This window comes from Lasioglossum baleicum, chromosome 12 (genome assembly GCF_051020765.1).
Source record: "Lasioglossum baleicum chromosome 12, iyLasBale1, whole genome shotgun sequence".
Classification (NCBI taxonomy): domain Eukaryota; kingdom Metazoa; phylum Arthropoda; class Insecta; order Hymenoptera; family Halictidae; genus Lasioglossum; species Lasioglossum baleicum.
Genome location: NC_134940.1, coordinates 4,747,494 through 4,772,376, shown reverse-complemented (window position 1 = coordinate 4,772,376; position 24,883 = coordinate 4,747,494). Strand labels below are relative to the sequence as shown.

The 24,883-nt window shown below is 38.3% G+C and overlaps 1 protein-coding gene across 13 annotated transcripts in view; it reads right to left on the bottom strand.

The window, feature by feature from the left end:
• The window catches only part of Dh31-r (Diuretic hormone 31 Receptor), a 166,410-nt gene that overhangs the window by 6,277 nt on the left and 135,250 nt on the right, over positions 1-24,883 (bottom strand). For all 13 annotated transcript variants that reach the window (XM_076435009.1, XM_076435007.1, XM_076435004.1 and 10 more), the window contains 5 exons: positions 12,831-12,937; positions 5,775-5,866; positions 5,426-5,552; positions 4,397-4,623; positions 639-809 (listed from right to left, as the gene is read on the bottom strand). In XM_076435009.1, the coding sequence (XP_076291124.1) occupies positions 639-809; positions 4,397-4,623; positions 5,426-5,552; positions 5,775-5,866; positions 12,831-12,937 (724 nt within the window). The remainder of the gene's footprint in view (positions 1-638; positions 810-4,396; positions 4,624-5,425; positions 5,553-5,774; positions 5,867-12,830; positions 12,938-24,883) is intronic.

Here is a 24,883-nt window from a genome sequence, read left to right as displayed (position 1 = left end):
CGATACCAAAAACATTTTTGTTTTTATGTAATTTTTGTTATAGTTATGAAGGTCACCTTCATTTTATTTTTTAAATGCAATGAGGTATTTTTTAATACATTAATCGATGCAGCTGGACGTACAAAAGTTAGTAGTTCAAGAGATATTTCAATTTAAATAATTCTAAGACATTAGCGTTTATTTGCTAGTGTAACGTCTTATGTTAGTACGACAGAGTAATGGTGTTTTAGAATGATTTAAATTGAAATATCTCCAGAACTACTAATTGTAAATGTGTCTAACTGATTCTAAAAATGTCCAGCTGCATCGATTGATGTATATTAAAAAATACCTCATTGCATTTAAAAAATAAAATGAAGGTGACCTTGATATCTTTAAAAAAAATCACATAAAAACAAAAATATTTTTGGTATCGTGTGAGCCCCACTGAACCATTCAACTTTGTCCTTCAGATATTTGACGTATCTTGAAAAACGACAAAGATATATGAGGTGGCAACGTTAGGCGACTCACCCTACATACGAATATATTCAATGTCAAAAATATATACTCATCTCGAGAATATTTATATCATTTAGATATACGAATATATATATATATATATATATATTCAATGAAGTCAATAGAATTGTAGTCACCTAAACGCCTGTCGTATGGACCTCGATGGCTGTGAACGGACAGCAGGCCCTGCCCTCAGCTTCATCACCAGAACCCTCACAATGTTGATGAGGAACAGCATATTCAGAACGGTAGACACGCAGACTGGATAGACCAGTGCATTCATGTAGTTGCCCTCGCTGATCCAACACCTGCGATCATTATCGATGCATAGGACAAGTTAGAACAGAAACTGCCTCGTTAGAACGCGGAACTTTCAGCCGCCACTTAAAAGAGACCGTAACTCTTTGCGAAAGAAAGTTCCTACTGTATAGCCAAAGTTCGATATTCCATAAAAATGTCAAACATGTTTTATCATATGATTCTGCAAGATTAACACAAATTTTCAAAGTAAACAAATATCTATACAGGGTGACAAGAAATAACGGAGTTAAACATTTCTTATTATAATTCTGTCAAATCGACGAATTTTGAAAAACCAAATGATGATAACAACCATAACATATAGAACTTTAGTATTCATATATTTAATGTAAGAAGTTTCGAAGTGGCCACCCTTTGAGCCGATTCAGAGGCTCAAACGTGTTTTGAAATTTTCGGCTATGGGCCGCAGCTCTTCTGGCGTCATTCTGGGTCTGTAACGATAATTTAAAGAAGGGGTTTTCTAGATTTCGGTAACTTATATGGATACTGAAAATTTCATCGAAATCGGTCAACATTGCAATGAGCTACAAACGTATTTTCCCCATATTCTGCAATATTTCAGCTTCAAGTAAAAGAAAATTGCTCTATCTCGTTTCTATCGAAAGTTCTTTGATTTTGACACAAAATTCGCGGCTTTTGAAAATCTACCGCATGACCCTGACCATTTATAAAGGAAATGTCAACACGACGAAAGCAGATTCGTGGGAATTACTTAGTGGGAAGCAGATTTTCAATTCGACCGAAACGCGGCGGAATACCGTAATTCCTGAAAAAAGCAGGATGATTTTGGCGACAGTGTCTGCGGGTCAATTTATTTCAGCGCGGCGTGTCTCCTTTGTTCGTCACGGATTACGGAGCTGTCATCGGGCTAGGCGACGATAAACCAATTGCCTCGGTTTTGATCCTCTAGCTCTAGTTCGTCGCACGTGCTGCACCCTCGGGTACGAGCTGTACGAGATGCACCGGGTGTCATTGTCGTGTCTGCCTCGGAGAACCCTTTTCAACCATCCCCCGCGCAATAGGAAGTCAACGGGGGACACGGTCGCTCGATACTCCGCACTACGATGACGGTCATGGTGTTGCGGTTCCCTCGGGATTTCGTGAGCTGCTTCGCGATTAATGCACCGTGACGCCGATTTTCCTAACAACGATGCACCCACGTACCGACACTTCCGCCGAAAGTTGCCCGGATAAACTTCCTCTCGGTCACGTGCCGTGTACCAGAGTGACGGGATAGCGTATCATTAGATAAACGGTGGTATTTCCATAATCGCGTAAACAAATAGACGTAAGAGAAATAGAATACCTGAAAATGATATGATTGGACAGCGGATTTGATGCATTTGTGACAGGAATGAGCAGGCGCGATTCGAAACAGTAAAAACATTAGAAGAATTTAGAAATACTGTTACATTATTCTCAACCAAAGTTAGGCATTAATCAATTAACATTTTAACCAAGATTGATCGATTAGTCCGTTTTAAAAACGTGGTATCTTTTAAAGTTTATTTTTATTTAAATAATTATTTTGTTTCATATTTCCGCTTCATAGTTGTTTCAGTTGCACCGGGAATATTTCTTGTCCCTTTTTTTTCGGGAGGAAAAAATGTGTATTGGCCAGCGTTGTTTATTATTTTTTCATTAAATCTGCCCGAATATAGGATCGAGTGTTCGCACATTGTTTTCGTTTCCATCTGTTTCCCTTGTCAGTATATATAGAGCGTTCCCGGTGCGATCAATCTTATCGTGTTCCTGTCCTTGTTGAAAAGCGTATTTCTGTTTTTCCTTTTTCACGTATTTCAATCGAGCGCTCCATAACTCTCGAAATTCCGTTGCTAAATAATTTTGATCTTCGCGTCGATTCCACTAAATTCCAGCGAATTCGTTTGGAAATGGAGAACGTTCCAGGGGACGTTGATCGAACTGGCAACGGTAACCGCGAAGCTTAATGTTATTTGCAAATCGATCGAGGTTCCCCGATGAACAAATACCTCGATCTCGGCTGGAGAGGTCGATGGTGAATTTTTAAGAACGAATGCAAACACATGCGTGCCCGTCTCGAGTTCTCCGGTGTGCTCAGATCCCGCAGGAATTTAAATGCCTTCCGCTGCTAAACGATCAAAACTTGAAATTCAAAAACAAGACCGAAGGATTGACGCAATTGAAAATCGTTTTGCGGGCCAAAATTAAAATTTCAAATTTCAAGAATAATCTTTCAACCATTTGCTCTGAGGCGCCACTAATAATTGCTCTATCATTATTCAAAATTTCGTTTACATCGGTATCTAATCAGTTACTGAACATTTAGGTATTGTATGAGGTGTTGTATCAATTTTATATCTATAAAATGAAAAAATTATATAGAATGGACTTATTCTAGGTCGGAAGAAATGTTTAACTTTCCAGTTAACACTTAATCTACCGGTAGCCTATTACAGTAAATAGTCCTCTATAAACGCAAAAAGGCTGTACACGATAAACGCAAAAAAATATCTCCTCCACTGTAGTAATCTGATATCTCGGCTCGGGTATATCGGTGTGAACCACTACTAATGCGACGCGGAGCGTCCTCACAATGTAACACCAATATTAAATCTTTTTTATTATTACTTATTTTTTTACGAGACTTTCACCAATATATTTGTGGCATTTTTCTGATTAAAATAAGACCAAACACGATATACATAATTTCAACTGTATTTAGTGGTTTAATTGACGATGAACGTTTCGGGCGCAGGGAAGGACACCGTATGGGAAAGAAAGAGACGCGGAGAGTCGCAGTCGCTTCGGCCGAGCGCGGTCTCTCTTTACACGCGCTGTCCTTCTCTACGTTCAGCTCGGCCTTTGAATCTAAAAAAATAATAGTGTCTCGTCTACGATAAATGCAAACGAATCGCCCCGCGGCTTCTGCGTTTATAGAGGATTTACTGTAGGCTTTTCAATAATTGTGCTGCACCAAAAATGGAAGCTTTGCTAGATATTTGCTATTTACTATAATAGAATCTACTAGATTTTCGATCGAAAAGGTGGGTCTGCGCGCTGACGGTTTTTGTCCTTATTTCAGCAGATTTTGGGCTGGGTGAGGGCTCATTCTAAAGAGGAAGGTTCATCACACCACGCTCTGGTCATCATATAAGTCAAAAAGTCTTTTGGAGACAGAAAAATGCATTGAAATCAGCTGGTTTTCTTCCTAGATTTTTACTCTACTTTGGGCCCTCGTATTATTAGATATAAACATAATCTCGTTAAAATCATGACCAGAGCACTAATGAGCCCTAACCCAGCCCAAAATTTGCTCGTATAAAGACATTAAGCGAAACCGCGCAAACCCATGTTTCGACCCATTTTTCTAGTAAGATTCCAGTTATTTTCTAGTTACAATCCGAGCCTGTACTACCCCCTTAAATATCTTCTTTTACACAATTCTCCTTCTTATCCCGAAGGAATTTATTGAATTTTGCTATCGAGCGTGAGTTGTTGGTTTATGATTAATATTGCTGTGTAAAGGGCAAATGAGTGGTACAGTGTTTCTGCTGCGGGTAATGGTTCGAATTTGCGTTTTTAGGCTACTTACTGTTCAGTGTCCGCAGGATCGTCGCTTAGCGCCCTCAAAGAAGCATAAATTGTGACGAAGACCGCGGGGACCGGCCATCCCAGCGCTATCAACCACTTTACCAGCTTGTGCTCGCTGGTGAAAGCACTGACGAGCAGCGTGTGAAGGTAAAAACCCTCGCACAACATCCACGCGTAATTAGTGAGCAAAAAGTAGTGGAGGATAATGTGCAAGAGCCGGCACGTTACCTGTAAACGTAAATATTAAATTCGGCTTTAGCAGGCCAGTTTTGTCCACTTCGAAACTGCCGCGTTCACCACCGAATGGCTTTATGCAAATTCCCCTACTTTTTCGCAGTCGGCCCCGCAGAAAGCTAAAAGCCGGGAAAATCTCTTTCGACGACTAAATGATCTCCTGGGATAAAAGTACGATTACTTATATTAATACGTACGTTTCCTAGTATTTTAGAAAAATTTACATATATCCTATACCCGTAGAAAGATCTTCAAATGTATGTATAATTATGCAGAATGAACTCGGGAGAAATGGTCTGTATTACAAAAACTTGTTGAAAATGAATTCCCTTTTATAACAGGAGAAAATAGAATTTCTAATATTTTATTTGAACTATAGTTTTCATAGAATACGAATGCATTACAAACGCATTGAACTGTTAACGGTGAACAATGCAGTTCATTGATTTTCTATTTAATCTAATAAACAGGCAGACGGACGAGCAGAATATCCAATTTAGTCGCTCGCAAAGCCTATAAACAAAGCTAATAAATTGAATATAGTTCGTGGACGTTCATTGTAAAAGGGCTCGGAAAAACCATGAAGGGGATCAATGGCGAAAAATAGCGAACGCTCGTGGGAATATAAAATTTATCGACTAGACTGGAATATACCGAAACGGTCCGAAAGAAGTTGATTTCATTGGACGAAACGAATGCATAATATAATCGGCGCGACGGTCTGGCGATATCTCAACGAGGAATTACTCGGTAAGTCAAGGGGATCCATTTAACATGACAATGTCGTTGCACGTACCCCATTGTTTAACAGTAAATCCGTGTTTGCGACGATGCACCTGTACCACACCAACCAGAGAGCGTTGTTCACAGCGAACGAGGCGAACAGGTTCATATGGAGAGTGATCCTCGCGCACCTCAGAGACCTGCATTCATCAGGGAACAATAAAAAGATAAAACAATGGGGAATCCTTTCTCTGGGATTGAGAGATCTATGTATCTGTTTGTTGCGATTGCATTTATTCGGATAAAGAGCTTCGCAAGAGAAAAGATCAAATTCAATAATTAAATTAAATAAAAGGCTGTCCTTTCTCTGGGAGCAAGTATGAGGGTTTTCGTGGAAACGTCAGAAATTACGATCGACTCACCGGAAATACGTGAGAATACCCAGTGAGAGCAGCAGAGCTAGGAGCGATATCGCGTATCCGGCTTCGTAAATTCCATTAATCCCCTGCTGCCACTGGAATCAAAATTAATTGCTACATTATAGGATTATAGAAGCTCACGAGAGTGAGCACCCAGCGAAATCAATCGCGTTCTACGGATCTGTTTGCGGTAATACTCTAGCTTTTTGGGAATATCGGTTTTTCTTCTTTTGCACTTTGATTTTCCAAATCCAGAAGCAAAATGAGTAGGTGTGATTTAAAGCAGTAAAAACATTAGAAGAATTTGGAAATACTATTACAGTATTTTCAATCTGTCGAACATATTGGGTTGGAAGGAAAGTTCGTAATATTTGTAAATTAATAGAATGGATCAAAAAAACTTTTTAAAAACCACGCTTCTATTAAAATGCACGAAAAAGGAGAAAATAATTTTTTTCGCTGTTCTCCATAAAATACCGAGAATCCAGTTAAATGATTAATAATATTTTTCCCAAAATTTTAAGCAATTATATCAAAATTTCTTCTGTTATAAAATGAGTGTCGGAATAGATAGAAAAATGTAATATAAATTTCAAGAAAATCATGACATTAGTGACTATAAATAAACCCAACCCAATATCTTGAAGGACAATCGATTTCTAATTCACTCCACATTGTTAAGATGCAGAGTTTCACTTTACATAAAATTGTCGCAAATTTTTCTATTGTTACTATGGGCCAAATCGACGAAATCTGTGTCAAAATCAAAGAACTTTCGATAGAAATGTGATAGAGCGATGAAATTTTTTTAAAATGAAAGCTGAAACTTTGCAGAATATGGGATAATTATGGAGATTGTGGCACGAACGTTTTTTAACCTTGAAAGAATTCGTTAAACTTGCACAATTTCAAGAAAATTGTGGTTTTTACAATACCACGCGCGGAAAAAACTTTTTTTTAACGTGCGACACATCATTTCGCGTAAATTTTTTCACGCTGATTGCAAACCTGCTTTCAAAATTTGTCTACGACCTCAGGATTTTGCAAGAAATCGATTTTTGTGAACACAACTCATGAAATCATTGTTTCGTTGAAATGATTTGGTAAACCACTAGTTCGAAGGAATATTGTATTCTCATATATAAAACGCATTAAAAATAATCATAACGAATTATTTGAACGTTTACTTAAAATCAGCGTGAAAAAATATACGGGAAATGATGTGTCGCACGTTAAAAAAAATTTTTCCCGCGCGGGGTATTTGAAAAACCACAATTTTCTTGAAATTGTGCAAGTTTGACGAATTCTTTCAAGGTTAAAAACCGTTCGTACCACAATCTCCATAATTATCCCATATTCTGCAAAGTTTCAGCTTTCATTTAAAAAAAAATTTCATCGCTCTATCTCATTTCTATCGAAAGTTCTTCGATTTTGACACAGATTTCGTCGGTTTGGCCCATAGCGCGGCGTTGCGGGCACAAAGTCTTGGGATTTGCTTATGACTTCCATGGTAAAATTATCGAGGCGGTTACAGTAGCACGGCTTTTCGGTGAATTTACGAGGGCCATGTTAGGGTTAAACATAATCCGCGTCGGAGTGGGGTGGGCTGCGCACGATGCAGAAAATGAAAATGTTCGTCGAACTATTCGCCGTGCCCGGAACAATGTTGCAATTCCGGCTTGTTCCGGGTTTCAATTCGCGTATTAGCGCCGTCAAAAACGACGGGGAACAATCGACCGTACAATGGTGAACTTCGATTATCGTGTAATAGAACGCGAGAGAGGAGGCTGCCACGCGCGGACAATCGCATTAATACCAACCGGAAGTTATACCGCAGCGGCGACCACTAGTTAGATGAACTTCGCGTCAACTTCCGCGGCGTCTAATTACATTCGCCGGCCCCTTTGTCCCCATAGAAATTTCATTGATCTCCATGAGAATCAATGACACTTCTCATTCATGTTTCTTCCGGTTCTCGATCATTCATCGCAGTGCAAATCAATTCAATTTCGCGTGCACATTAGAGTACTAAATGTTCAGATTTCACTAAATACACCTACGCACAGTGGGGTATTTGCCCGAAGAACGGGAATAAAATATTGCAGCGTTATTTATGGGCTCAGGGTCATAAATAAGTAGATCGTTGGATTCGTCTTGACGCCAGCTATGAGATTATGAAATAAAAAATGTACTTTAACATTTAAAAAATCAAAATAATTTTTATTTTTTGTCGAAAACAAAATTCTTTTGAAATTTTAAATATATAATTTTGTACATGTTTCAATACTGTTCAACTTTTATTGGAACCATTTTATCGTCAGATTATCCGAACTCTTGAAAAGTAGTGATAATGATTACGATGATACTTTGATGACGATGATGTACAGAGTTGAGATAGGTGTACAAACTCTTCACAGATTTCATTCTGTTATCATCTAACTAATTAGTATTGTTATTAATATTTCAACATTACTAATCATTCTGTAAGTGTTTTTTTGATTTCAAAACTTTATCGACGATTCTGGTATACTATTGAACTGAATTGAGCACTCCTTCTTGTACCATTACATTCTATAAAGCTTTGCGATCATAGTCCAACAAAAATTTCTTCCGGATTTGTCCGGATTGGAGAGTTATAACTAATTTAAGTAGAAATGAGCGTCGAAAGTGGCGACTTTCGTTTCGAAATCGAAAAAAAACTTACAGAATGATTGGTAATGTCCAAATATGAATAACAATATTAATTTAGATGATAACAGAATAAAATCTGTGAGTGCCCTACCTAAACTCTGTACATCGTACTCAAAGCATTTCATTATCACGACTTTTCAAGAGTTTCGGATAAACTGGCGACAAAATGTATCGAATAAAAGTTGAACAGTACTTAAACATGTACAAAATTCTATATTTAAAATTCCGAAGAAAAAATTTTTTTCTACGAAAAATAAAAAATATTTTGATTTTTTAATGTTAAAATACAATTTTTTATTTCATAATGTTATAGCTGGCTATACTTATCTATGACCCTGAGCTCATAAATACGCTACAATATTTTATTCCAGTTTTTCAGCGAAATACCCCACTGTGCTACGTTGCATTTTACTTGATCCAAGTACAATATTCTATCGTTCTTCCTCTTCTGCGGTTGTCATAGCTCAAATGAAGTTACCAGATATTTTTTCCTGAATATTCATCTTCTTTTTCCGTATTTTTTTCCATTGAAATGGTAACTTTTAACGATGTTGATTTGCATGGCATCGATGGCGGAACTCGTACGGAAGTTATATGTATAACGAACGTGTTCTCGAGTAAATTGGTCTGCGTATCCCCGTATTCGCATGTTCACTTTGAAAAATATTGGTATTTCTATAATATATTGCCTTTTTTTTCGCGAAGGTCTGTTTGTACCAGTTTGATTTTGCAGATGACTTCTTTTTACAAAAACATTAAATGATTTTCAAGTATTAAACTATTCCCGTCCATTTTCTCTCATAAGCGCCATAATGTAGGTCTCAGAGTGTTGTGGCGAGGAACAATTTTTCTTGGACGGTAGAAAGAACAGCAGTAATGATAACTACATTATTCCGCAGCTGCTTGTTAACTTTCTGAACGGGTTTAAAAGGTAGTAATAACAAAACTGTAAAATTAGTAACTTCAGAAAATGAGAGGAAGCTTGACGCCATAAACTGAAACGTTACTAATTAAATTCTTGCGCTCGTAGAACATGAAAAAGTCATTTCCCACTTTATCCCGTTCTTTTCTTCGTGTCCGTTTATGCACTTCAATATTTCGTTTCGAAGGATGCTGACATTTTAGACAGTGCGTACCCATTTCTGCCATAAATCCATAAAATGTATATTGAACAACTCTTCTGATTTTCCTATCTACATTCTCATGTTTTGTACTCCTCTGCAGTCTATTTTAACTTATTTTTCTTCCTTTGGTATCTTGATAATACAGTGCACATATACATTCAAGCACACAATCGGCCTTTTATTATGCACCGTGGAAAAACGCATATGCGAGCTTGTTCGTCACTCGATTAAATGGGAGGAGTATAAAACCCTATAATGGTGCACGGTATGTCCCTTTTATGTTATAAGGAAAAGGATGTCATCGTTCACGAACGCAGTGACCTAGAGTATTATGAACGTGTGACGTAAAAATTCGCGACATGTCAATTTAAACGACGTGTCTATTCTTCTCTCGATTCCTGTTAACCCTCAGCGCTCGAATGGCGACTCATACTAACTAGTAAAACTACTCAATTACTAAACACTGAAATATTGTATGAGATGTTACATCAATTTCATATCCCTAAAATGAAGAAAATGATATAGAATGGATCTATTCCAGGTCGTAAGAAATGTTTAATTATTCAAGTTAGAATAACTTCGACTGCAAAGAGTTAACAAGCTAAGAATAATCAGATTTTCATAAGATTAGGGTTGTTTCTAGTTGAACGAAACTAGGGATTGCAATCCCGCAGGATTGATGTGGGATTTATTTCAACCCCGCGAGGTCCCATGGGGCTAAGGACTTAGGTCTTCAATCTAATATACATTTAATAAAGAAACAAATTTTACTTAATGAGATAAGGTGGAGAGGGCAAGTCCGTTAATTGGTTATTTTTAATATAATATGAACGAAATTTCTCTAGCTTGTATTAATTAATGTAGTATTTGTTAGTATGAACTATTCTTCATAGATGTCGCCCAAGAATAAAGGTGTTTTCCTCGCTTAAATCAACCAATGCCAAACAGTCACGTGCGAGATACACGTTCAACTTTGAGGTTACCCTGAACGTGCAATAGTTTGCAAGTTATCAATGTATTCTGTGTTGTTATTTTAGGCAAGTACAATAAATATTGATGTAGGTTTACATTAAATAAACCGTTTTTATTGTATTTCTTTAAATTTATTCAGAAAAACACTAAGATGATCTTGCCCCGTAAATATTACTACACGGGGCAAGTCCGTACTATCACGGTGGGGTAAGTGCATACTGTATGGGTAACTAGAAAACTGAACAGAATAGAAAGCATTTTGTAGCAGGCTTGATAATAATTCTTTTCTTGCCGCGTAGCACTTGAAACAAGGTTCGAAAGCATTTTTAAACTTTGGTTTAATATCACTGTATCCCCTTTCATATATCAGCATGAAAGTACACGTTTGTTTAAAAATGGATAACTATAAACTAAACAATATAATTTAATGCAATAAGAAGCATTTTTCTTGCCTCGTAGCACTTGAAATAAAGTTCGAAAGCATTTTTAACTCTCAGAGACGGACTTGCCCCATTTTCGGGGCAAGTGCGTCCTAGTTGACACTTTGTGCAATATCCTATCAAAATGATAATGTTCAAGCAAAATTAGAATCCTACATGATACTAATTCATTATTAATAACTATGGTAAGAGTTTGATACCAAGAACGTTAAGCTTTTACATACCAGACTGAAAATACATCAGTTTAAAGACTAACTTTGCAAAAACTAGGGCGGACTTACCCCACTCCACCTTAAAAATCTTTAATCATATTAGTCAAAATCTATTAACAGAATACATACACAATCTAAATCTATATAAATTTAAATTAAGATAGATCTCTTTTTGGAAAACAAACTATAATTGAAATATATACATATACGTATACATGTGTGTAATAGTATAAAATATATAATATGATACATCGTTATATCTAATAATTATTAAAAGAAGGTATGTAAATAAAAAATTATTATATCAATAACGAAGCTACGATATTATATGTATATTAATTGCTGAGGTGAATTGAGGAAAAATTTTTTCCTTTACCAAAATGTTGGTCAAGACTTAAAAGTAACTATAAAAATTGTTTCGAACGAACTATATATAATCGACCTGCCTGTGAATATAATTTTAATTAAATTAAAATCTGAAAAATGTTAAAATTACAAACAAAATTTTAATTTGTGGAACTTCGAAAATATGATCGTAAAAAGCAGAGTCTATTATATGTTGTATCTTCTGGTTAGCTTCTCAAGTCATTACAAAGATATCCTGCAGCGGAAAAAGCTCGTTCGGCCAAAATTTGCGGGATTCCGAATCACCTATTCAAGAAATGCGGGACCAAAAAATTACGCGAGATCCCACTTTGCGGGATTGCAATCCTTAAACGAAACCCTATTCCACGCTAATTATATCCGCAATAATATTAATGACATTTCGTTTAGCCGTGTAATAATATCGATAGGGGATCCACTCACAGATTCCACGGCAAACGTAAAAGCTCATCGATGCAGAATTTTCCATTTCGCGACTAGGCCGTTATTTAGGGGCGGCAATCCGGGAACAATCAACGCGGATTAAAAATCTGTTCATCTCGCTCCGAGGACCTTCGATTCCGTCGCTTCCGAAGGAATTCGAATTGTACCCCGATACAAACGTAGAATTTATGATCGGCCAGCAGGAAAGTCGGAAACGGGAAATTATAACTCCGACGAAAATAAAACGATGAATCTGCACGGCTCGTCGCGACGTCGACGTCGCTGCTGAATTTCTAGTACCTTCCTGGCCGAAAAGCGTCAGCATTTTTTGTCGTATCGTTTCTCGTTTTACCGACATACCCAGCCTGTATTTTATTCCGAACAACGGTGAAAATACTCGCACAAAGTAGAATTTGCTATGCCCGAGCTTCTTTTATCTCGTTTTACTGTTATAAATAGACTGACGATCTTTATGCGAAAGATACCAAATCGAATGTTATTTCTTCCCTTTATCACCATGCGGTGAACCTTCCTCTTTCGAATGAGCCCTCACTCAGCCCAAAATTTGCTCGTATAAGGACATTAAGCGAAACCGCGCAAACCCATGTTTCGACCCATTTTTCTAGTAAGATTCTAGTTACTTTCTAGTTACAATCCGTGGGTATACTAGCCCTTCAAATAGTAATCAAAACCCACGAAATCAAACTCGGTTATTGAAATCGACTCTCGGATTCGTGAATATACAATTGAACTTGTTCCCATTCCTAGTGTATAGTGCGCAAAATAAAAACTGTCCAAATCAATTATACTCACACTGAGGTCTTTCAGGTTGACGCATGTCGTGTAATTGCTCCAGACTTGATTGGACGCAGGATGACGAAACCAGGTACCGTTCACGTCGCAATATTTGTGTGCCATTACTGAAACAATCAAATTTACAAGTAATCTCTACTGATCTCTACTATTCGTGGTTCACCCTGTATATCGGCGACAACGTTTTCACACGTATCGATTCAGTGGTTCTTGTATCACGATAAAAGTCTAATAAATAGATTGAGGATATTAAAACGCTCGAGAGTGGAAGAGCTAACGCGATTTCAGTATGAAAAAGTTCGAGTAACGTAAAAGCTCCGAAAGTGGAAGCCGGCGAAGAAAAATGGATTAAATTCGTCACGGTTTTCGGTTCGCAGTCTTGTAACGTGCAGGGCGATATTGCTTGTACTTTGTTTAACAGTTTCTTTGCCGTGGCCAACAAAGCGAAACTATTGCGGTCGTTCAGGAGTTCGGGAAAACTAATCGGAGACAACACGATGGGGATCTTGCTCCCCGGGAGAAGTTATAAGCCGTACAATGTTTCCAAAGACAATGTTTTTACATCGTCGTCTACGCGGTTAATTGAATGAAATATGGCTGCCGATCATTTTGATCGGCGGCTTACTTTCTCGTTCGAAACTGTGGAAATTGGACATTTGAAAATACAGTGAAACAAAGATGCGATATCTTTTGAACGGCAAAGTGATCACGTACATTCATACAGACAATGAAAATGGAGTAAAAATTCGAAGTAAAATTACAAAGTAACTTCAGGCAAAGATGGCTGCCGACTCGCCTGTATTTTTCTTGTTTGGAGCCACTTGTTTTCGTATAAAACTGAAAGAAATGGTAAAACGGACCAACGGAGCACCGTGAGTCGTCGTTACCCATCTTGCATTCTCAAATAAGGGGTTGGGAGAGCAACGCGGGCAAATGGGGGTGGTATCGAGGTGTACGAAGAACACGGACCACCGTAGATCACGTTCGCTTTCGCAATAAATGTCACACCATGGAGTCCGAGTCGGAAAACTTTTTAGCTGTCTATTAAATGGAGACCTCCGCCATAAAAACATTTACATGTTCTTACTTAAACGAATCTTCTTCCCAAGTTTGTTCAAGCAATGTTTTGGAAGTATTCTTGCTCGGTTTTGTATTTCGTGCGTGCAACAAGCTGCATCGCCCGATGGAATGATAAACCGCAGTACTTCCTATTCATGACAACGGTAATTCAAACAGCGTTCGCGTAATAATTTGATGCTCTGACTCGAGCAGATCTGCGAGGAACTGTTGCGAGCCGAGAAGCTTCACATGTACATCTATTTTCCATGTTGAGAACTGCTCTCCGATAAGATCCTCTGTAAAGGTTGAATTCGTTCTTCTCAAGTGGTTTGAGAACCACTTGAATAATTTCAATCATAATTATTACTAGACTGCGGACTTTTATGCAAGATAAAAATGTTTTGCATTGATTGTGGGAAGTAAGAAGTAGGAACAACGTAAAAAAATATTTATATAAAAAAAACTTTTTAAAAACCACGCTTATATTAAAATGCACTAAAAAGGAGACTTTTTTTAGGCATTAGTGACTATAAATATCTAAGCGTGGAGCGCTAAACTATATTGACGTAATTTTCGTGGGCGCTCCAGGCTTTTATTTATAGTCACTAATGCCTAAAAAAATTATTTTCTCCTTTTCAGTGCATTTTAATATAAGCGTGGTTTTTAAAAAGTTTTTTTTATCGTCTACTTTTTAGTCTTCTTTAAATGGAACGCAAGATATAGTAATACTGGATGAAATAGTAAGATATGGAAATACGCGACATAGAATGAGGGGATTACTCCGAAAGACGACGTCTCTTGATGGAGTCCGGAATGGAACTGAACGAACACCACACTAACTAAGCTCCTTCGGTGCGAAGTGGGTCAGTAGAGTGGGGATGAGTCGGAGTGGGAACGCGTAGTGGAGTAGGGAGCGCTGTCGCGCGGAGTGGGGATCGCTGAACGTGATGACGTACGACTGAGCATTGCGCGACGAGGTGTGACAGTTAATATTAAAATCTTTTTCTCCTAGACGCACAGTTTTTTTTTAAAATTTGTTTTTTAATATTGCATTGTCATCCAGTTCTGAGCTATGTTTAAAGTTTCAAGTCTCTAGCTCATCGGGAAGTGATTTAAAATTCGATTACAACTCGGCAAGCTAACATAAGCGTGGTAAGAATTGATTTCATCCCTTGACGATTTTGTTACATTAAAAGCAACACTACTAGATTCTTGAATTTTTCAAATCACTTGTACTGTTTTATATTTCACTCCGCAGTCTAATTATTACACTGCAGATGTTTATGCAATTTCCAATTTTTGTAGACGAACTTGACGATAGTGGAATGAAGAAAATCTTATTTTTAACGGGAACAGCCTCTGTAGATCCAAGTGGAATCAAAATCGTGCTAAATTCTATCGAATCCTATATTCCAGCATTTCTTGGAACTTTTCCTAATCCATAAATGCATAAAGATCCGCGATGCAACGAGTCGCAACCAGATCGGAGAATTTCTAAATTCTCTGTCTAAGACGTTTTGACGTCTTGATAAATTTGTCGTTCGTTTACAAACAATGCAAGAAATATTGAAGCTGGTGCCAGGAAAATGCAACGCGACAATTGTGTTCGTGTCTCTTCGTCTCACGGCATATTCAAATAATTCACCAGGCAACGAGAATCGTGCGACATGCGCTTACATTTCTCGCCGTACGCGATTCTATTAAATTACCTTTGCGAATCACGTTCGATGGCAACATGCATACGCAGCTACGTGTTTTCTCGTGACCCGGTGTTGCGGGAAAGATGGAAAATTTTCGCGACAATCGTGGATAAGTATATTCTCGAACGACAGTCTTCTGTCAGTTCGAAGGCTCGTGCATGTCTCCGGAGGAAAACCGGCGGGAAATATCGATCGGACGCGTTAAACGCCATTTGAAGACGCTCTCGCGATTCACAGGGTTTCATTTTCGTTTTCTCTTTTTCCTTGAACGCTTATGCGTTTTCTGTGTAAGCTCCGCTGCTTCGGGCAACGGCCGACATTTTATTGTGAATTGTATATATTCACCGAGCTTAATCCTCCCTCTTTTCCTTCTTTTCTCTCGTATCTCTGCCGGAGTTACATTTCTACATTTTAATCCGACCAATTGTGCTTTATTCTTGAAACGAGTGCATCAGATTTCACAGTGGCGAAGAAGTAAAAAAGCGTTGCAGCATTTCAAGTAGGAAGCGGATGAATTTTTAGTCGAGTTATTATAATTTATATGTAGTTCAGCGATTTGCTATAAAACGGTCGTTTCAACTCCGATTCGGGACGATATAAACGGAAACGGATATAAATACGCGGAACGTGATTTCATCTTATACTAGTTCTCCGAACTAGTATAGTATTCGGACATACACCTAGGAGCAAAACTGATCACACACACTTTAAATCAGAATAACTTTTTTATGCATGGACTAAGCGACTAGAATTTTTCTGTAAGGCTAGAAGAATTAGTTTAGTAAATGACGTTTACGAAATATGTTGAAAAAATGCATTTGGTCGTAATTGTGAAAAATAATAGTCAACATTGATTTTTACGACTTTTTTAGATGGACCAGTAACGAAAATTTAATAGATGTGTTATTTGGTCAACTCGTATCAATTATCTACGCTCCAAAAATTTCATCGAAATTGGTTAATTGGTTTACGAGTTACAAACGATCAAAAGTGGTCAAAAGGCCGAAAATCTTGAAATATTGCAATGTTTACCACTTTTGATTGTTTATTATGTATGCAGGTAACGTTTATTTACAGTTGGGCACGAAAAATAATAAATTAATTAAAAAATAAATAATCAATTAATAATAAATAATACATTTTACACTTAAATTAAATATAAAAAAAAATAGATTTAAAATGAATAACGCACGACGCGGACGTCAAATGCTCCAGAAAGCGGAGCGTTCTTTGACGCGTTTCTCACCGACATTTCATGATATAAAACCAAAAGCCGCAGGTTACCGCAGTTGAATCTTGCATTTATTGTTTACTTAGATATCTACAAACGTTATTTTTCCATTGGCACGTTGGCGCAGTTTGGCGCAACAGAGATATCGTCTTTCAAACTTCATTAACGTTGCTCTTTTCCCCGTTTAATAGAATTATCTGTAAAACTACTCGAAAAAATTAAAAATAAACATTTTTCGCGATTTATTCCGGGTCTTCGTATTTGAAGGAAGTCAGAAAAGAAAACATTATTTACATTACTATATTTACAGACGCATACGGTTTCTTCGAACATACGCCTGAATTTATGCTGAAAACTAGGTATGCTTAGCATGTCCGACTTTAAGACGTTCTACAACGAAGTGAATTTGGATTTTGAACTGATTCATCCTTGAAATGTTTTGATTTACTCTCCTACTAGTCAGAAATATAAAAAACTTGAAAATATGGGGTTTTTGCCGCTCTCAGACCACTGTGTGACGCGGCGCGGCGGCGAGGGAAAAAAGTTATTCTGATTTAAAGTGTGTGTGATCAGTTTTGCTCCTCACAGATAGCACGGGATCGGTCTCGTTAAATTGGCTAACTTTCCCGACTTCTTTCACAGATTTCAAGAATTAGGATCGCGCGAAAATGCACCGTGGATCGTGCAATTGCCACCTACAACAAATGTCCAGAAATAAAGAATCTTGCAACGAGCAGGTTACAGAATTTGAGCTCCATAAACTTCGCGACCGTGAGAAATCGCTTTACTAATGTGCTCCACTTTGTTTTCAGTCTAATTAAAACCTGGATGGAAATAATAAATTTGTGTCTACGCGTTGGAAAGTGTCAGGCTATCTACCATATAATACAACGCTAACAATACGTTGTCACGTCCTAAGGTGGACGTTTCAAAGATAAATAGTTTAATTTAAAGATTTGAATTGAAGATAAAACTTTGAGGATTTTCTCAAACTAAGTGACCTCGTTTGAGGATTTGGATAGTTAAAATCGAAGTTGGGTAAACTCTTTAAAAATGAACAAGAGTATATTCCAAGTATGAAATTTCGGATACATAGAGTTGTAATGATCCTATTATGAATTGTTAGTATTTACTGATACGTAGTTTTCGCTTCGGAGCTGTTGAATACAATTGCATTGATGTTCGCTTCAAGGATGTTGTATGATGATAAACAATCCGACGGGTGTACACGCCTCTTTCCTTTTATGTAAAAGTATCCTTTTACACATCAATTTCACTTTGAAGAACAACAACACACACAAAAAAAAAGAAACTGACTGATTCGATAACTTTTGACTGTAAGCTGAATATTTGATGAAATTTTGCTGTAGACTAAACTGGTCCTGATGACGAGCCATCCCTTTTATAGATTAGCCAATCCATTGTTCTTAATCTTCATGAGGTGGCTGCATCATCACCAATTCTTCCTAATCGCTTTCTTTCTTAATCGTTTACATTTCATCTTTTATTATCCTCTTGGTTGGATCATTTTACTCTGCGCATCTCATAGATCCAGGAACAATCCATTGCTCATCGATTCCTCTGAAAAATCTTCACAGTCTTCAGTGATGAACAGGTTTCCACGAATATTCGCTCGCAATTTATATTTCAAATTGTCTCAGTTATTTAATAAAATAGATTTCGCTGTATTCTTAATTTGTTCAATGAAGATTTAAATTCAAAATGAGTTTTCTTCATTCCATCGCACGCAATGTGGTATAATATACGATAGTTCGACATTAATTATAATATTTGATATTTTATTTCTCGTACAACATTATTAAAGCAAGTATGAAAAGAAATTCAGAAAATGTATATCATGAATTATGCATGATTGATTTGATCAATTATTATGAACGGCTGAACCACCGGACGTGACAACGTACAGTGGATCTGAAAAGTGCTCGAGCGCTAACTTTCACAGTCAACTACGAATGTATGAATTTTATTGCTACAGATATTCTTGCTATTCAGAAACGTTTCGTACACCTGTCTTTTATTTGATCCTAGAGATTACGTGTATCACATCCAGCAAAGTTACGCAATATTGCATTGCATCCCTGCGAAATGTATGTCGATTGAATTCCAGTTACAAAGCTTACATTCACCTTTGAAACGGAGAATGCACGGCATCAATCAGTGTCACGATTCAGAGGGAGCCACGAAAAAATTGTTGGAGACTCGATCATAGAGCGTTTGAAAAGCAGCTGCCGGGAGCACTTACGGCCACTCGACGGCTTCCATGTTCCTATTTGAATATAATGTTCTAAAATGTTAAGATTGCTTAAATAAATTCAAAGGTTAGGTAAAGAGTTTGTAACGGAGGAATGTCTGCAAAGCATAATCGATGGACAGCGGATTTGATGCATTTGTGACGAAAATTCAGACGAATTTAAAAATACTGCCATACTGTTTTCAACTCATTGAACATGTTAAGAGAGAAAAATTTATCTGGTTTGTTGCAGATGAGGTAGAACATTTTTATTTTGCACAAAGGTCCGCTGTCTGGCGATGAAGTATCGAGTTGCGCAACAGCGATCCAGAAAGAGCGATTGAATCGATTTAACGAAGAAACCGTGTTCTTAACCAGTTAGGGGAGTTAAAGCGAGCCTGGACCGATCGACAAATGAAGTTGCCCCGGTTGGTCAGCGGCGGAAATTCGAAGTTTAAGTTTGTGGGTGTATGAAGTTCGCGAGGCACTTTAGGGTACGTTGTCGCAAAGCATCAAGCAACTCTCTCGTGCCCCGAAATCGATAGGGTGTCGACGTGTATCACCGCAGCGAGTGCACACAACCCCGAAACAAATACCGAAGTGCCAGTTCTCCGGGTCGTACAACGTCGCTTAAGTGTCGAACAAACTGTTCAGGGTCGAATCTCGATTGTCATCGAGGACTATCCCTTTACGAGGATTCCTTTCATTCCGGATTGCTCTCCGAAATCAGTCCCGCCGGGGATTTTGCGTCCTGAATCGTTAAATGCACATACTACCCAGTCATTTTACTGGGTTTTTCATTTGAAAATATCCCTAGCCCGGCTGGATTAACTTTTTCGTACCTAATCCCGGCCAATTTCTTTTCTTTGGACGCTTAACTTGACGCGGAACGCTTTAACACGTTGATCGCCGAATAGTCGTATAACTTCTGGAAAATTCGAGGAATTTGTTTTATGGAACGGAAACTGGACAGCTGAGATTCATCATGGCGATTACCAGACTCGCGGACCTTCCTGCGAACTTCTGTTTTCGTGAGTTGCTTCGGGAGAATTGGGTCGAGGGTCAAATTTATTTCGCCGACAAGGAATTGCAAAACGTGTCATCGTTCCTATGACAGAAACGTTCCTACTGACAGAATGTATCAACTTATAGTTTTCTACTAAGATGGAGCGGGGCAAGTCCGTTAATTGGTTATTTAAATTATAATACGAACGAAATTTCTCTAGCTTGTATTAATTAATGTAGTATTTGTTAGTATGAACTATTCTTCATAGATGTCGCCCAAGAATGAAGGCGTTTCCCTCGCTTAAATCATAACCAATGCCAAACAGTCACGTGCGAGGTACACGTACAACTTTGAGGTTACCCTGAACGTGCAATACTTTACAAGTAATTAATATATTCTGTGTTGTTATTTTAGATAAGTACAACAAATATTGATGTAGGTTTACATTAAATAAAACCGTTTTTATTGTATTTTTTTTTTAATTTATTGAGAAAAACACTAAGCTGATCTTGATTCTGTAAATATTAGTACACGGGGCAAGCGCGTACTATCACGGTGGGGTAAGTGCGTACTAGGCAGTTCATGTTCACTATGTCAGACTATTTTTTGTACTATAATTCTCTTAATGAAGGGTAAGTATTACGAATAACATGATTCGCAACTACGTAAGAAAAAAGTAAAACTTTGTCTCTATTCCCTTTCATATTTCAGCATAAAAGGTACATGTTTCTTTAAAAATGGATAACTATGAAACTACGCAATATAATTTAATGCAATAAGAAGCATTTTATAGCAGGCTCGTTAATCATTCTTTTCTTGCCCCGTAACACTTGAAACAAGATTCGAAAGCATTTTTAACTCTCAGAGACGGACCTGCCCCATTTTCGGGGCAAGTGCGTCCTAGTTGACACTTTGTACAATATCTTATCAAGATGATAATTTTCAAGCAAAATTGGAATCCTACATAATACTAATTCATCAGTATGGGAGAATGAAACTTGGGAGCATATGTATATGAGAATGGATGCGGATAAAGGATGGCAGGAGAGAATGTGGGAAGAGAGAGAAAGAGAGAGAGAGAGAGGAGAGTTTTGGATGATGAGGGGGGAGGGGAGGAATGGTTGAGGAAAATAGAAGAATGGAGAGAAAGGGAAAATGGAAGGGGAGAAAAGAAAGGGAATGAAAGAGAGAAAGAGTGTAAAGATGATGGAGATGGATAAGAGGTCCGAAAGTAGGGAAGGGGGAGAGGATCGAAGAGTGTAGAAGTACGCATGTATGTATGGACTGTATGAGGATCTCTCTCTCGACTTCTCGAAAAGTTTGAAAAAATAAATGTAAATATTATAAAACTTGTGTAAATATAGTGTTAAGAAGTAGATTTAAGTAGTTGTGAGGTAGTAATAATTAAGAACTTAGGTTAAGCGATAGATTTAAGGAATTTAGAATAACGAGTAGACTAAGAGAGAAGGATGGAAAAGGGAAAATTAGGAGAAATGTAAGAATTTGTAACCCCGAGGGGATCAAATAAAGAGTTATTCATCAGTAATAACTAGACTGCGGATCTTCGTGCAAAATAAAAAATGTTTGCATTGATTGCAAGGCACAGGAGCCAAATAAAAATTTCTTTCTTCTTTTAATTATCTTATTAAGGTGAAACTAATACACTAGTGGCCTTAAATATTTTTAATATGTCCACTGTTTTAAATTGTACGTACCCATTTTTGTCATAAATGCATAAAATCCGCAGTCTAGTAATAACTGTGGCAAGAGTTTGATACCAACAACATTAAGTTTTCACATACCAGACTGAAAATACATCAGTTTAAAGTCCAACTCTGCAAAAACTAGAGCGGACTTACCCCACTCCGCCATAATTCGTTTTACTGGCGATTCGAAAATCGAAGTTGATTTTGACCATTGTCGAAAAGCTGATGATCCTTTAGGAATCGACGCTCTTCTCGCTGTGTTAAGCGTTCAATGTCGATTCACTTACATCACCGGCACATTACTGTTCAATTTACGATCTACTTCGAGATTCTGGATCGCTTACCATCACAGTCGGACTCGACGAAAAGCGGAGAATGGAGGAAAGGGTTTTACAATCGCCATTCACGATTGCTCTCTCATCGATTAAAACCGCACAGCCGGGAAAAGTTGGCCCAACAGAAGTATTTTCCAGATGCGCGGCTCGTTCGAAGAAATATCCACGAGAAAGCGGATTTATTTATAAACGTTAGATAGTAAAATGAATAAAAGGATGATAATTTACATAATTCTATCAGGTTTTATATTTCATTCTTCAATTTGACGAGCACGAGGACTCTGTTTCAATCCATGCGATGATTTCCCTACCTTTCTACTTTAAATTCTCGATTTCATTTGAAACCGTGGCGATCCCGTAATTTGATCTCGCGAATTAATCCAACTGGTCCGGCCGGGGAAAATTAAACAAATTGATGATCTACTTTGTTATTAGCGGATATTCATATTATATCGGCACGATGGAATTTAATAGGGAAATAATGTCGGCATCAATCTCAGATAATCACCTCTATCGGAATTTGAACAATCCTGGTAGAAATTCTGAATTGCAACCAGGCTGAAACGATGAACAGTGTAACTTTTTCTCCCTTGCTCAATTTTTTGGTGTCGCAACTTTATACGATCGGAATGATTGTCTCTTTGAATGAAACGAAAGTAGAATTCGACGGGTGAAATTTTGTAGGGGAAACAGAACGGGTTGGTTAAAACGTGATTGAGAAACGGGTACGTTTCGATTTGCATCGCGAAATTAGTTTTCCATCAGATTTAACGCCTACTGGAACGTCTGGATATTGGATTCGAACAGTTTGACCATGGTGTTATGTAATTTTAATGTTCCATCGTCACAAATTTCCTAAAAAAGCTGACCCGCGCTGCTGTTGCAGTTTATACTCAATAGCAGGAAAATATTCAAGCGGACTGTTGGACTGGAGCCTGGAAAAACCATGCAAATATCAGAGGCTGATGGTTTTAGCGACGAATTACTGTCCGTCTCGTTTTATACATAAATAATACAATAACGTGATAAATATTTAACAGAACGATGCGAAAGAGAATAACGATTGCCAGCAAATAAAGTACGTTGGCAGCTAGACGTTTTCGTCTCGTTGCGAATAAATTGAAAGTTTTCAAAATACAGGGTTACGAGAAATAACGGAGTTCACCATTCCTTATTATAATTCTGTCAAATTGACGAATTTTGAAAAACCAAATAATAACAACCATAACATGGACCTTTAGTATTCATACATTTAAGAAGTTTCGAAATGGCCACCCTTTGCGCCGATACAGAGGCTCAAACGTGTCTTGAAATTTTCGGCAATGGGCCGCAGCTCTTCTGGCGTCATTCGGTCCCACTCCTGGTACAGAGATTCCAAATTTTTATGGGGCCGAGCACAGGCCCTGGCCTCCAAAATCGACCATACGCTGTAGTCCATCGGGTTGAGATTCGGTGAGTACGACGGCCATTCCACAGATGTGGTGAAACCTGGAAAATGGGCTTTGCACCACTCCTGAGTCGTTTTCGCCCTGTGGGCCGGCGCTGAATCCTGCTGTAACGTCCATTCCGGATCGCCGAGGTGCTGTTGGGCCCACAGAAGTACGACGGTTTCGAGAATGTCCCGTCGATACACTTCTTGGTTGAGTTTGACCGCTTGATCCACGAAAACCGTAGCAAATCCCATTTTCCAGGTTTCATTACATCTGTGGAATGGCCGCCGTACTCACCATATCTCAACTCTATGAACTCCAGCGTTTGGTCGATTTTGGAGGCCAGGGCCTGTGCTCAGCCCCCTAAAAGTTTCGAGTCGCTGAAAAAATCTCTGCGCCGGGTGTGGGACCGAATGACGCCAGAAGAGCTGCGGCCCATAGCCGAAAATTTCAAAACACGTTTGAGCCTCTGAATCGGCTCAGAGGGTGGCCACTTCGAATCTTCTTCAATATATGAATACTAAAGGTCTATGTTATGGTTGTTATCATTTGGTTTTTCAAAATTCGTCGATTTGACAGAATTATAATAAGAAATGTTTAACACCGTTATTTCTTGCCAACCTATATGTTAAAAATTATGGGGAAAAAAGAGTCGCGGAAGCAGGAGCAAAGGCGAATAAATTCGAAAATTGCTGGGACAGGTGAAGAATTATTTGATGGCGCGCCTAATGCAAGACGTAAGGGAACAATCTTGCAATCCAGCGTTCGTTCCCATCAGCGCTCGAACGAAGAGACCACTTTCGAGATTACGTGCACGGAGTCATTTCCTCCACTCGTAAATGATGAGTTTCTTAGCCGGGGATAATGCCCGTCACGATAAACCCTCCATTTTATTAGCGCAAGGGCTAACTCCGGTTACCGGACGATCTGTTGATATCGGTTCTCGTATCCGGCCGCAAAGACACGATCGCGATATCAGCATCCCCCCTCTCTCAGAAACATCTCACTCCGGTGAATTAACCGAGGCGTTATTGTGCCTTCGATAGTTTCCCCGAAGACTATCGATCTCAGACGGTTAACTACCCGAGATGAACACTCGATAACGTATTTCTGCATCGGCTCGATTGCCGCCGCTTCGCGTTGAATAGACCCACCCCCTTTATCGCCCTTGTAACGAGACCAGTGTGTTTGCTCGTTATAGTTTTGGTGTAGAACGGCGATCTACCAGATGCAGGCTGCCGTAGTTTTATTCAAATCAAACTATCAGAAGAAAGTAATTGCTTCCGAATAATGCACATAACGCCTTGTAAACGTAAAAATAGGACCTTGGTGGGC